Source organism: Phoenix dactylifera, chromosome 18 (genome assembly GCF_051530095.1).
Source record: "Phoenix dactylifera cultivar Ajwa chromosome 18, Ajwa_hap1_PhDact_Kaust_v1.1, whole genome shotgun sequence".
Taxonomy (NCBI): Eukaryota; Viridiplantae; Streptophyta; class Magnoliopsida; order Arecales; family Arecaceae; genus Phoenix; species Phoenix dactylifera.
Window position 1 is genome coordinate 3,091,047 of NC_143207.1, and position 15,636 is coordinate 3,106,682.

At 36.7% G+C, this 15,636-nt stretch overlaps 1 protein-coding gene across 6 annotated transcripts in view; it reads right to left on the reverse strand.

Annotated features, from left to right (window-relative positions):
- Positions 1 to 632: 632 nt before the first annotated feature.
- Positions 633 to 15,636, reverse strand: part of LOC103724106 (serine/threonine-protein phosphatase PP2A catalytic subunit-like) — a 40,484-nt gene continuing 25,480 nt past the window's right edge. For 4 of the 6 annotated variants that reach the window (XM_088714357.1, XM_088714358.2, XM_088714359.1 and 1 more), the window contains 7 exons: positions 12,025 to 12,096; positions 11,856 to 11,896; positions 9,402 to 9,468; positions 6,051 to 6,242; positions 5,879 to 5,968; positions 5,647 to 5,790; positions 633 to 1,227 (listed from right to left, as the gene is read on the reverse strand). In XM_088714357.1, coding sequence (XP_088570483.1) covers positions 1,162 to 1,227; positions 5,647 to 5,790; positions 5,879 to 5,968; positions 6,051 to 6,242; positions 9,402 to 9,468; positions 11,856 to 11,896; positions 12,025 to 12,096 — 672 coding nt within the window. In that variant the 3' untranslated portion in view covers positions 633 to 1,161. The remainder of the gene's footprint in view (positions 1,228 to 5,646; positions 5,791 to 5,878; positions 5,969 to 6,050; positions 6,243 to 9,401; positions 9,469 to 11,855; positions 11,897 to 12,024; positions 12,097 to 15,636) is intronic. The other 2 variants (XM_008815263.5, XM_039132022.3) reach the window with 1 other exon arrangement.

The window sequence follows — 15,636 nt, forward strand, 5'->3', positions numbered from 1 at the left end:
TCACCCGTACCGGACCTGTTCCCCTGAATTTGAGCTTTGTCTGAAGGCAAGTGATGACCGACTCAGGTTGTTTTATGATTTATTGATAAAAAATCATCGATACCAAATTTTGCCGTCGCGTTGTAATGCTTCTTCCTCTAAAAACATATCTAAAGAGCCAATAGGGTGCATAAAACAACTCTTATTTTAACATGGATAAGCATCCAGCCAAACTGCAGCATTCGCAACATGAATGAAATGAATGACAACCAAATATGATAACAGATTAGCAATGGAAATCATAGAAAGATATCAGGGGATCAAGCAGTTTCAAGTCCTGTCATATCACATGAACTTATCTTCCCGTTACTAGTTCCTTCTAATTCTTCAAGCTCCTGCTACTATTACAGCAAAAGCAAAAGATGTGTCAATAAACAGCACATGTTGCCTTGGCAAGTGCCAGAAAAATTGCAGCAGATAGAACTTGACAAGGGCTCTTGTCACTACGAAATCTAGGAAAGGTCGAATGTACACATATTTACCCCTGCATCAGGAGAAGCTTTTTCTGTGCCTCAAACCCATGACACGTCATTCTTACTATTACACCAATCAAAGATCCTATGCAAAATAATTTTTCAGGGTGCCAGCAAAGGAACTCAAAAGAGTGGAACCAGATCATTCCAATAGTATCTTGTTATAAAATAACTTACAGAAGTGAGAACCAGTTAAAGAAACTTATTTAGTGAAAATAACCAACCCACAAAGACCACTTAAATTTTTAATTAGAAAATAAGAAAATCAATGCCTGAAAATTAAATCTCTTGCCTCTACAAGATCATTTTAATTACAAAAAAAGTAAAGAAAAGAAAAGAAGCAAAATAGAAAGAAACCCACAGGGAGCAGGAATCCACAACTTATTTTGCAAATGATACATGCTGCTTCACTAGTGCTGCTTGGCCATCTCTGCTGCCTTCCTCAGAAAGAAAACGAGTCCATTACTTTACTAACAGACAAGGGGTGCATTCCATCGAATAATAGATTGATCTTTATCCCCATACAATCAATCAAAGCAGCTCAAGATAAAAATGTAAATCTATCTTCCAAAATATCTGCAACCCTGTCCCCAATTTGTTAGCAAGCATACACTTGCTTCTTGTATAAGAAAAGCCTGCAACAACAGGGTCATAGGAAATAATCGGGTGTTCTACGAGTTACATCAGGTTCTCCTCTCCTGGGTGCTGGCTCAAACTGCAACCATAAACACACAACTTTGAAATCTATTTCCAAAACATATCACACAAAAACCCAGGATTGACATTAGAATATCAGTTAACAGGAAGTCTCAAGAACTACAAGACCAGTCAAACATTTTATGAGCATCACAATGCAACCAACATTCCATCAATATTAGTGAAAAATATTATGGAACTCGATAAACAGCAAGATCAAGTAATATAAGCAGTTCAACTAAGCATGGACTATTGAAAGATCTGATGTCTGTTAAAGGTTGAACATGTGCCTGACAAGCAAAGTTCAGCCTTCAATCACCACTTCCCTGCATAAATTCAAATATATTCTACCAAGATCTGTCAAGAAAACCAACAGGAGTTATAATTCGAAGCTCATCTAATCATTAATATCATAAACCGATTGGGAAATTTATGGAGTTAATATTCCCATTATTCTTACCATTACTCTGATTTGAGACACAGCATTTCATCAAAGTTGATATGGCAGCAGGTAACAACCCTAAACAAGAGAAGTACTACTAGGTGTGATGTGAACCTGCCATTGAAGGTCAAGCGAAGTAGAGGCATAAACTCCCAACACCAATAACCCACCCTTGATACACAAATGCCTTTGATGATCAAGGTACACACCCATCAACATCTAAAAGAATTTAATATCTGGTTCTCAACCTGATGTTCACCCTAGCAACTTCTGACAGGAGAGAAACCAAACATGAAATTTAAAGACCACTCAATGGGTATTACCTAGTTTAAGCTCATGCAATTAGTAAGAAACCCTCCAAAGATTCCCCTAAAACTTGGAGAGAGTCTCAAAGAAGAGGAAGACAAGTTCAACATAGGGAACCACTCTCATTTCTGAGACACAGTATAAGATGGACAGCCACATTGAAACACAACATTCTAGCCTAAAAGTAAACTATATGGAGTAATTAATTCAGGACTCCAAAAGACATCATAATGATATCTTGATAATATTGTTTGTATGGTATAAATATGATAAAGAAACAACCTGGAATCTGCTTCAATGTTGAATACACCAATGAAAAGAATCTAAAGTTGGTAGAATATGGCCAAGCTGTCATACTGAAATAGGGTCCAGAATATTAGAAATGCAGAAATGGCCAGCAACCCCCCATCTATACATTTGGTGCTCTTACAGAATCAAGGCAGACTATAGTTTTCGATGACTACAGATAGGATAGGGTCAAAATTTCTTTTAAGGTGTTAGGCAGTAGTTTTTTTAACAAGGATCTAAAAGTAGTTGTCAATCGGTGATAGTCTGTAAGTGACTTGTCAGGGGAGTTCGGGTTTCAGTGCAGAAATTTAAAATAAAGTGAACAATTGCATTAAATATGTGGGTAGGAAAGAGGGGGGAAAAAGAAGAAGAAAGGTACAGAGGTATCTAAGATAAATTTATGTGTGTGTTTTCAATAGTCTACCAGCTAACAAGCAAATGAAAGGCAAAAGATATCAGCTCAAATAGCAGAAATAAAGTGATATGATTGGAGCCATCTTTTGTTTTAACAAGCACGTCCATCTTTTAAAACCAGAGCAAAGACAAGAAAATGTGCAGCATCCAAAGATCAAATATCGTAAAGGCAGTTAAAAGGTGCCAGTGTGTTCTGGTGACCAGCTACTCATTTAATGTTTCTACTTTCTAGATTCCAAATGTTTCTGCAAACCCACTGTTTTGACCAAAATATGTCATGTGGGGGTAGCTAAAACAGTTCGCTTCAGGTTTGGGTTTCAGTACAAACAAAGGTGTTTTAATATGAATGAAACATGTATGAAACAAAATAAAATCATCTCAACAAACTATTCTAGATCGCCATGTTAAGAATCCAACCATTTAACCAAAACATAAGATCTCACTGAAGACCTCGAATCCTATATAATTTAAATAAAGTATTCAAGTTGCTTTTCTACTTTCTTTAACTTATTATTTGAAAAAAATGGATACCTAACAAAAAGTGTTTAGTTCTTTAATTAGCCGATATGTAACGAAAATGTTAAGGATTTTCCTCAAACCAATGAAGAGAAAACAAAGAATTCAATGCGCATAAAAAAGCAAGACAAAAGAATTGTTTTCTTTGCTGCGACTTGCTTAATAGTATATAAAAAATAAAAAAAATCCACACAAACCTTGGAGAAAATTTATCAAAATATTACCTACTTTGGGTTAGTGAAAACCAAGAGTACAAAATTAGACATTCCATGAAACTAGGTTCCTATGAAATATCATTCAGAATAAATAAAAGACCTAAACACTTCATTGATTGGAAGTAGAATCATTCAAGGCATAATTGTAATGTCCCCCACTTAAGGTATAAGGTACAAAATAAGCACCACATATGAACTCGCTATTCATTGCTTATGCCTCTTTTAGTTTATTTTCATTCATTAGCCTTAAAACATTTTTATAGAGCCTGCTTCGGAGCCTTAAAAAAGCCCTGAAGTCAATTTTGTGTTTTGAGAAACATTTATTCTTTGATTCCATCTGTAACGGAATTTGCGAGATTTTGAAAACTGGAGACAGACCTATATTGCTTATTTCAGTCATTTATTGCTATTATGTCAAATAGTTTGAATAGCATCTGTCAAATTTATCCCAATTTCTTAAGCCTGCCCAGCATATTCCCATGAAGTGATACCTCTTTTACCTTTTCCAATTCCCCTTACTTATGCATAAAATAACCACCAATGAGCATATCCTAGCCTTGTCTCAACTATTTAGGGTTGGCTGTACAGATCCTCATTCAGCATTATAAAATAACAACAACAATAATAGTAGACATTATAGTAACAATTTTAGGATATGTTAAATAGTGAAGTAGACTATGTTAATTAGCATACTGTATCTTATAATAATATTATAACCATAATGCAAGTATTTGAAAGTACACTTATTATCATAATATGATATATGTTTTACTATTGTGAGAAAAGATATAGAAAAACTTGAAATAACATCAAAGTCAGTTCTAAATAGGAGTGCTTGGTGAATGACGATTCATAAAGCCAAACCGTTTTAGGGAAAAGGCTTGATGCTTAAAGTCATGGTTATGGTTAAAATATATTCTCTACATTAATTAATAAAGTTCTACTACTATTATAACAGTTCAAAATCTGTATATATGAATATATATTAACAAATAATAATAATAATAATAATAATTATAGATAAAACACTAGTATGCTTTAGTACATCTAGTATTTGATGACATATAGTATTTGTTATCATATATTATAGAACTATACCACACTAACTAGTGCCCAACTGATGCCCCTAGAAATGCTTGCATATCCATGCTAGTAACATATTCATTTAGTGCTAACCCATGCATGCATAGGCCATTGAACTTAGTCTTGTGACTTGATCAGGACTGAAGGGTAAAGCTGCACTTTCAGAATGAAAGCTCACTCTATTTCAGAATTTGAGAATATTCAACCTTTGTAACCAAATAGCAATGTAGCTAGTCCAACTAGAACATTCTCAACTAGACAACATTATGAGCAAAATCTTTGCACAACAGCTTACTTGGAATAAGTTATCTTGCTCCATTTTCTTCTATTCTGCTACCTAAAATGGTCTGACTTCAGACTTGAGGTACATGTAATGACATAGAAGAGAAAATGGCAACAGAATGCACTAAATCCAATGTTGATTACAAAACAACGATATTATTTAAGGAAAAAGCTTACAGATATCTATAAAGCTATATACTCTTATGATATTGGATTAGTAATGTGTTTGTTACAACAGTTAATAGAGGGCATCAAAGGGTATTTGTAATCTCTATTGCCTAAAATATGATCTCATATAAATCATCCCTAGTTTAGATTACTTATTTGGATATTATTATTTTTCTGAAGCTGTTTACAGTTGCAGCACACAAATTTCATGTATTTTAATTACTTATCAATTACAAGTGTGTAACAGCACTTCAATGAGATTTATCTTTAAAATACTCTTCCCTAACCCCCATATATTTTTATCTCTTGATTCCTTCTTTATTTACTTTTTTTTTTTAATTACAATCTACAAAATCTAAATGAAATGTATTTAAAAAGGTTCAAAAGTCAGTGGATCCAAAATTCTCTCTCTTCCTTTCTTTTTAGTTTTGATCAAAGGTTTCAAAAAGTATCATATCTGAAAATAAAATCAATCATAAGGGTTTCTAGGGAGAAAAGACCAATACATCATTTGGAAACTTGAGTCGTTACTTTCAAATTAGTTAGACAATTATTAAGAAAAGCTCATTTTTGTTAATAGGTGCTTACACCTTTTTCCCAGGTTAAGCAGATCAGACACAAAACATTGCCAAATGTTGACATCCATCATCCGCACGGATAATTTGAGAAAAAACACCAAAGGAAACAACCAGATGTAGAGGAACAGGGCGGGAATGAATAAGACCTGGATAAATGTCTGTCCTTTGCAGTCATCAACTTCCAAGATCGAGGCCATGTTCCCACACCGGTAGCAATAGTTAGGTGCACTGAATATGGTTACCACCTTTTGTTCCTGTTCAATGAGAATATGATACGAACACAATCTGGCCTAAAGAAAAGCTAGCATAAAAGAACAGACTAAACAAAACAGCTAGCATAAAGGAAGAAACGAAACAAGATGAAGAACAAATACTTACATGTCCCCAATTATATCCCTCCATGACTAACTGATGAGCTCTAGCAATAAGTTTAAGGTTGTTGGTATGATTGAATTGCTCTGATATATCCTGAAATTAACAAAATAGAATGATTGAAGACATGGATTAATTTCAAAATTACATTATGAAAGACAAGAAATCAGTATTGTACTTGACCAAAGGTATATCCAGCACCACGAGGAGATATACCCCAACCACATCGGTCATCTGGGTCAGACCATAGGAGATCACACATAGCACCCTCATGAGGCACTTCTTGAACACGATCAAAGTTACGTATGTTGTCAAGAGTCTCAATAGATGGAGACAGACCACCATGAAGGCAAAATATTTCTGACTCAACCTTCAGAAATGCAACAATAAAATTATTCAGAGTGATACTCATAACACCAACAGTAATAGAAGCAGACCACAATAATCAATCTAAAGACAACCACCAGCATTTACAGAAATTACAGCCAATTAAGCGTTAATGCAAGCTGGCTATCCAATTTGACAAAGTCAAAATGTAATTCTAAAGGTTGGTTTTGGACATATTTTTAATGGTACGCTTCATAAATTTACCTCTTCTAGTGAAAATGTAAATACTAAAAGGCAATCTGCTAGCTAGAAGCCAAGTTGCATAACAATAATAGCCATTTCCTTGACAAATTTTATACAGGTCATTAGCAGAGAATTCTCATAATTAATTGTGAAATAGAAAAATATAATAACCTTTCATACTTACTTAATTTTGAAATAAAAATATAATAACCTTTTTAACAGATTTCTAGAACAGATAAAGCAAGAAACAAACTTAAAACCAACTTGGGGTATCAAAGGTACATCCTTCCACATAATCATAATATCCACACGTATAAATATTCTTGTTTAAAACCTGTATTGAAACTTTAAAATTATGACATTACTGTCCTGCACCATCTGATATAACAAAACTGCTTAGCCAACAGAGCAAAGCTGACTAGCATGCAGAGATCATTATATAGTCATTACCCACTATCTAGGTGTACCTTGTTTTCAATGTTATACAGACCAATATAATAGTCAATAATAATAAAATATACCTGAAAAACAATAGCAAACAGATCAAAATTGGTATTCAAAATAATATCACAGTCAATTTATTAAAATCAGTATTTACATGAAGAAACAGTTACAGGAATGGAATTAACATTTTAAACTCTTGGTACCACCACATAGTGATTAAATTCATTTATTGATTATGAATAAAATATTAACCTGCAAAACTCTAGCAGAAACATGACGAGTTTTTTTTTTTTACTCTTATGGCACTGAATGTGTTGCAGTTATATGGCCCTGCCTTGAACAAGCTTTCACCAAAGCATCTAAAATTATGTAAAAATTGTCTTGAAACTGAAAAAATATTTAAGCTAATTTCTAGTTGGAACCTCAAACCTAACATAGCTTAGTTTTGTTCAGCAGAAGTGACAAGGTGGAGATCTCACAAAACATTTAAAGCAAAGAGCAACCAAGGAAGCAGGCATGGCAGATAGATTCCAAAAGAAATTCTGAAGTGGGTGCAGCACCCTAGGTAAAAGTTTCTGGCTAGCAAGTGACGGCGTGTTCCTACTTAATTACAAGATACTTAAATAACAAGCATCATATGTAATCCCACAGCAATGGGGGAAAGAATATTTTTATGATGTACTACCTTAATGCCCTAGGTGGGTCAAGGGTTCTGGGTTGGGTCAGGCCTAGGCCCGAAGCAAGCCCGAATATTAAACCACAGGCCTAAGCCTTGCCTGGGCCAGACCAGGTCTGATGGTATCAGGACCAAGGCTGACCCCACTAAGAGTTTTTTTCCCTTTTTCCTTCCAAGCCTGGCCAGATGCAAAACAAGCCTGTTTATTTTCGCAAATTTCAGGCCTGAGGCCAGTCAAAGGCCCTAAAACCTGATCCAAGGCCTAGCTTTTCAAGTCAGGTCTTCAGGCCATTCAGCCTGGCCAAGCCCATTAACAGCCCTAGGTGGGTGCATACTGTAAATTGCTTCGTCACCAAAAGCGGGAGCAGGTTTTAGAGTGGATTCACATGACATACTATTACCAAAAAGTCGGTCTACCAAGAAAAAACTAGAATAAAGGAACACTTATGAAACAGGTGCAATTTCCAATGTGGGTACACCAACCTAAGTTTCTGGCTGCCAAGACCTGACCTTCATGCACGGCCATATTGCTACACACTAAATCATGAATAATTCAACCACCATCGGCGGAAACGACCCGAACCGGGCGGTTCCGCCCGTTTCGAACGTACTAGTGGCTCCCTAGTACGGTTGAAGAAAACAGGACGCGTTTCCGGAGCCAGAGGAGAAGGAAAGATCGAGCGGGGGAGGGAGGAAGAGGGAGAGGAAAAGAATGCAAGCAGAGGGCCGATGGAGGGCCGGTGGAGGCCGCGAGGGGGCCAACGCCGGAAAAGAAGGGCCGCTTAAGCGGTCGACCCTTGTTACGTTCGAAACAGGGGTCGGCCACTTAAAAAATTTCGCAATCCGTAAGTAAAGTCGGTAAATCGAATACCGACTTCACTTACAAATCGGCAAATTTTTTAAGCGATCGATCCTTGTTTCAAACGAAACCGGGGTCGGCTGCTTAAGCGGGCCTTCTTCCCTGATGCCGGCCACCTCGCGACCTCCGCCAGGCTGCGTCGGGCTCCGCCGGCCCTCCGCCGGCGTCCCTCCCTCCCTCCCCCGCTCTCTTTTCCTCTCTCGTTCTCCCTCTCCCTCACCTGTTTCGTTGTGTCGATACGGCCCGGTGCAGTACGATGCGGCACGGCGCGGGCCTGTACCGAGTCGTCCCGCCGGAATCCGGTACCGGTTCCTCCGACCTTGAATTTATCATAGAATAAAAGTATAAACAGTAGGATTGTGGGCATCACCAATAACTTTAAGATGAGAACAACTTTTCTAGCCAGTACCACAACCTAAAAATGCATTTGTATTCTGCCTACACTATTTGTCCTCAATACTTCTATATATTACCTCCGGAAGAATAAAAGTGAAGAATTTATTGCTCAGCCCACATCTAGAAAAGTAACACCATAATGATTATCTTTGCTATAAAATAGTGCTAATAAATAATAAGATAAAAATTATTCCTTTTTTCACAAAAAATAATGCAATTTTCAAAACATAATATGCTTTGAATTTGCGAATAATTATTACAGTGCATTTGCATGGTCCATGCCACTTAGGCCCCATGGAAAACCAATCTCATCAGTCATCAAAAATCATGAACAATGAAATGTAAATCTCAAACAAGCTATCATGATTTATATGCCTACCAACGGCGCAGAAGAATCACTATGGTATAGACCAGATAAATGTTTAATTGATGAAAAATGGACAGGATACTCAAAATTATTGATCATCATTTCCAAAGAACAAAATAAATCACATAAAGGACATAAACCAAAAGAAAGCATTGTGGAAATATAAAAGATGAATTAATCATACTGAGGAATGTCACTGCAAGTTCACAGCACTAACCAATGCTGTCAATGGAAAATAGTCAAAAAGATCTGTAAAAATCTTCCACACATTTGCATTACCATATCTGTCAATAAGGAACCAGATGTAAGTGCAATTTTAAAAGATCCATTGACCAGAAATAAATCTCACAGAGCATAACAGGTAGGAAAATGATGGAACATCCATGCAGACTTCAAATATAGTTAGGTAGAAAAGCACAAAACATAATCAAACTATGATAGTACAGTTCTTCCTTCAACAAAATTTTAAAAATAAAATATGGAAAGGGTACAATAGTCATTAATTTTCACCTAACCAATATGAATTATATAGCATCCTTCCCTCCTCCACTACTGTACTCTTACAGCTGCCATCCCTGATAGACTTATATTGGACTTGCTAGCAAGAAAAGTTTTCTAACCATTCAAGTGGCTTGGCTCTCCCATAACCATAAATTTGGCATTTTTTCTCTTTATTATTATGATTAGATCTTTGGTTTCTTAATCACTAAATGGGTTCATTTGAGTTTACTACTAATGCTTTATAACAAGTACATGTTCACAACCAAAGAATTACTTGCTCACGCACTCCCACAACAATAAGTTTAAGTTTTCGCATTTGTTGACCAAAGATACACAATAGTGCTTATGCATCGAAGCATATACTGTTTTTTTTTTGGAGTAGGAATGCCAGTCATGCATTCACCAAATGCCAATGAAAGGACAAGATATGTACATCTTCGGTCCAAAAAAGTAGGAAAGAAAATGAAACAAACTTAAGTGAACTAAGGCATGCTCGGCTTTACTAATTTCTATCCTAACTTGAACTGTTCAACCAAGCCCCATTCACTGGGTGGACAAGAGAACGAGATCCTGCTGGTTTAACTGAGATGAGCAAAAGAAATTTAGGCACAGCTTGTTCAAGCAATTGGGGAGAACCATGGGAAGTTTATATATTTGATTCAAACTAATTGTGATCAGGATACTTAAATATAAATGCATAATTACACATTTTGTGTATATATATAGATCAAGCTAAATTGAGTACACAATTTATGCAATACTCAAGCTTGAAAAGAAACTATTTAAGCTTTGGTCTCTGACTCTTTGCACAAGTTCATGTACAGCCAAAAATCAAACCAAACACAATCTGCAACAAGATTAAGAACAATAATGATTTACAAATAGACAAATTATGCATAATGACATGCCTGTATATTTTATTCATCAATTTAAATCAAGCAAAAGAAAAGCTACAGTGCTACAAAATTCTCAAGCTTGACAGGAAACTACTTTGAGCTCAGGTCTCAAACTGAAATTCAGTTTATTAACTAATTGAGGAAGCTCTTACAAAAACAAATATCAACCTGAACACAATCTCCACAATATTAAAATATAATAACCATTTAGAATAAACAACTTTGTGCAAAAGAAAAAGAAAAAGAAAAAGAAATAGAAAAGCTAATTAGAAAACAAATGACTTGTGGTAATCAAAGTTAATACGGCATCGCCTACATTTCCTGCAAGATAATAGGAAAAATGGGAAAGTAGGTGAATACAACATGAATCAGTCAAACTAGCTTGGTTGCATGAAGGTCAAACCAAAGTTAGCCGAACGGGTACCGAGACCCATGCCGGTCGGCTACCGGTTTGGTAGGGGATGAACCAGGCAGTTCATCCCGGTTCAACAGATCATGATTCAAACCTTTTGAGAAATTGAAAGAGAGGGGACCAGTTCGAACCAGTTCAAACCAGTGCGAACTGAGCGGTTTGCACCGGTTTCGCTCCAAATCACCCAATTCCGCTCCAAACTGTCCGATTCGGAGCAATTCATGCTATTTTCCTAAAAAGAGCACCGCACTATGTTGGTTTCATGATGGTTCAATTCGGTACAGGGTGAACCGAGTGGTTCAGCCTGGTTCAGCAAACTGTGGGTCAAACTAGAACTCACATCTATCATTTTATTGGTCCACCTCATAATGTTCAAAATTACACAACTCAATTATAAATTTAATGCTTGCTTTCAACAAGGCATTTATGGCTACGAAATAGTGATCATACATGGACTCTTACAACCACATTTGGCAGAAGTTGGCCATGTTTGACTAAACATATGTATAGTCATCATAGTTGACCATGGCCATGCTTGACCATGGTTGGCTATGTCACTTTCATCACTTTTAAAACTTCTTCCAAATTTAGATTTTTCACCTTTCAGGAACTCCATTTTCAAGAACTATTCTACAGAACTTCCCCTAGATGTAAATAGGCCACACTAAGGTTCACAGAAGACATTTGCTTAATGCCCCAAATGTACAGTAATCTCATAAATAAATTGAAAATGAAAACTAACAATACACTATGTTATGATGTTGAGGAAATTCTTCCATATCAGTTTCACACATCAATAGGCAAAGAAGAATATATGAAATCAAGATTAGTAAATAATGAACTATGATAACAAGGAACTCACTTTCTTAAACATTCATCATAGAATCCATAAACTTGTGTAATCTGCAGTTTAGTTAAAAAAAGAAAGATCATTAATTAAAATTTTCAAATAAATAAGCAATTTTAAATTATAATAAGTAACTGAATCTAATTACATAAAGGAAAAAATAAGGTCCAAATCAACAATGTACCTGACGACTCTCATGGTTTCCCCTCAGGATGGTAATGCGTTGAGGGTGACGCACTTTTAGGGCCACCAAAAGCTAGTCAAATATGAATCAATTTTATCAGCATGCATGCAATTTTTACCAAATTCTACAAGCCTAGACTAATAAAAAATGTAACTTAATGATACATAGGACAATTGCAAGGAAACCAGAAAAACATCAACATATTACTCCAAGCAAGATATTATAAATTCATGAACAAAAATATCTAACCTTATGTCTTCTATGTAGAGCTTCTTTTTGTTTCCAATCTTTCACGACAACTTAACTAGTCTACAATTTGTCACAGGATGACTGCCTTATCCAATTAAAATTGGTACAACATTCTAAACATTGACCAACTAACATGCATACTATTCTATATTCAAAGAAAAGAGAGAAGCAAAATATTCGAAAAGAAATCAATCAGAACCTTAAGTTGCACATCTGAAACTAAGCATATTATACAATTGATACCAAGAGCATTTGTCCATATGCTTCAGCTATCTAACAAGAAAATGGGCTCATCAACCAAGAGCTAAAAAACCGAATCTATAAGCTACCTACAAATGATGATTTAAATCATTGTAATCAAGAACTTAACTATCAATCAAAAGATAGAATACATGATGCAGCAACTTGGAGCATTCAACTCTACAACAAGAGAGAAGATGGTATTTTACGCTTTGTCCATTTATCGAATTGCATATGCTAGCAAATGGGTCCTATTGCATATCTTTTAACAATAAGCACGTCCAATAATCCGTATTCCCAAGGTTACCACACATCATTAAATTGCTCATTGGAAGTAGGTGTAATTTGCCAAAGCCAGCTCAAAATACATGAAAAAGCAGTACATATGTATCTATCAAAGAATGCAGAACCGTCCTAAACTGCCCGGTTCAAAGCGTAGCAAGCCATGCCAGCGACGAACTAGGACGATTCTGACATTCAAAACGAGAAACTAATGAAGGAGAGGGAGAGGAAGAAGGATCAAGAGGAAAAAAGAGAGAGAGGGGAGGGAGTGAGAGGGCGAGGGAGAGGGAGGGAGAGAGATGGAGGCTGCAGAGGGCCACCAGAGGCCCGTAGAGAGCCAAGGAGTGGTGCAGAGGAGCAGAGGACGGGTTCCGCCTTCTAGACCATTGTTTCGAACCCCTATTCCATTCCCCTAGGGCCAGTTTTTTATTTTGAAAATTTTAAGTGAATGCCTACTTCACTTAATATTTCCAAAATAAAAAAACAGCATCTTTATTTTGGATATATTAAGTGAAGTCGACAAGGAGGTTGCCAACTTTACTTAAAATTTATAAAATAAAAAAAAGGACCTCGACGGACCCTTGTTTCGAAAGGGCTCTCGCATCACCCGCTCGTTTGACTTATGACTTGCTTTTCAACCTAAGTGATTATATAACCAGAAAGAAAGGCCTCTTTTTCAAGATCAATCATGTCCTCGATTCTCTTCCCCACCCATCGCCCATTTAAAATGTCATTATCGAACTTAAGTTGGAGCTTCTTACCCTCGAGCTCGATCTACATCTAATAAGGAAGGAAAGTCTTCGAGCATGCTCTGCCTCTAGTGTGGTCTTTCGCTCCATCTCTAAATATTCCTTCCTACCCCAGCTCCCTTCGGGGAACCTTCCTTCACTACTCTAATATCATAGTTACGAATATGGGGTAAGCTAGACGAATAGTCGGATTGAATGTTGAGCAATGGAAATGTCCGATGGCAGACATTATTTTTTTATGAGCTTCTTACCCTCGATCTTGATCTACATCCTAATAGGGAAAGTCTTCGAGCGCTCTCTGCCTCAAGTGTAGTCTTTCGCTCCATCTCTAAACATTCCTTCCCACTCTGGCTCCCGTCGGGGAACCTTCCTTCACTAGTGTAGCGACCCACCCACCGACCAGTATGGGTACCAGTACCGGTTCGGCAGACCTTATTTCTAGCATTTTCCTACTTGCTCCTCTACCATCCCATCAGGTCCAAATCTACTAATGATTACTTGTGTGATTATCACACCAATTATATCACTTGTACATTGTCCTTATCCAACAAGTTTTCTTATATATAACTTGATTGAATTGAATTTTAAGTGAGCTATATTCACTACTAGGCATGAACTTCTCCAACATAATAGGAACGAAGCAAAAAGTTTCCTCCCATTCCTGATTGCATGATATGCCATTTCTCATGACGTACATTTGAAAAGATACACTTTAATTCAAAGTCTACAAAACTAATATCTGACCAAACTTCATCTCTCATTCTAATCTTTTTGAGACACAAATCCAAGTCTACTCGTCCCAAAACCAGTCTAACTTATCAACAATAACCTCGAGAACCAAGGCTCTAGCTACAATGCCACATGAAAGTACATCAAACTGTGTTGAACCTAAAGGTTGATTTTGATGATGCAAAACAGTTAAGTTAAAAGTTGACTAATCTATTTGCTTTGAGTTTAAGTGACTAATTTCAAAAAGTAAAGAAGAAAGCCTTTAGCTACTCTCAAAAGAAGATCATCCATCTGAAGCACCATATTAAAACACTAAAATCCAAAAGGCCATGAAAATATTTCTTGAAAGCTACTTGCAAAGACAAAAAAATTCATCCAGAGCTATCTCAAGAGTCAACCCCAAGCTTCCAATGAGTCAACCCGGCACATTGTCACTAACTGATGCACCTTCGCGATCCGACTCCAACAATCGCGAGTCGACCCCAGAATAGTCTCGGAGGATAGACAGAAATCGAAGGAATTCATCACATCAATGAGTCGACCCATGAAGTACTCGAGCCGACTCCAGCATAGCAAAAGTCGACCCCAAACAAAAGCGAGTCGATCCTAGAATGGCTAGAAAAAAGATAGAGAACTAAAAAAATTACTGCATTGGTGAGTCGACCCATTGAATTCACGAGCCGATTCTAGTCAAACTAGAGTTGACTCCAGAAATAGTCGAGTTGACCCCAAAACGGCCATAGTGAAAAGATAGAAAGCAGCGAAAGACAGTTCGTTAAAGAGTCCACCCTTGATATCAATAAGTGGACTCCTAAAAATCTCAAGTCGACCCCTAAACTAAGAGAGACGACTCCACAAGCGCCACAAACAAAAGACAAGGCAGCAAAAACAAAAGCAAGCTCGAACCAACTCCTGAAGATCATGAGTCGACTCTTAGAAATCTCAAGTCGATCTTAGAAGACGGCGAGTCGACCCCTCTACGCCTGATAACTGTAACGGCTAATTTTTTCTGCAAGTCTAAACGGTTGTTTTCATCTCACAATAGCTCTATTAATTGTCTAACGGCTACGAAAGTGTTCCAACTTTCTCCAAAAAGTATAAATGCATGGGAACACCAAAGAAAAAGAGCTCAAGCACTACAACGACAAATTCTTTAGAGCCAAAAAAAGAGAGCAAAAAAAAAGAGCTTCAAAAAAGATATCATTTAAGAGCATTCATTGTGAGCTAAAAGATCACATCTTCAACATCAGAGAGTTGGTGAAGCACCTTCAAGAGCATTCAAGTCAACCAATAGAGTGTAACTCCATTTATTATTTTGTATTTATTGTCTTGGAGTTGTATTCACTATAACAACATTTAATTC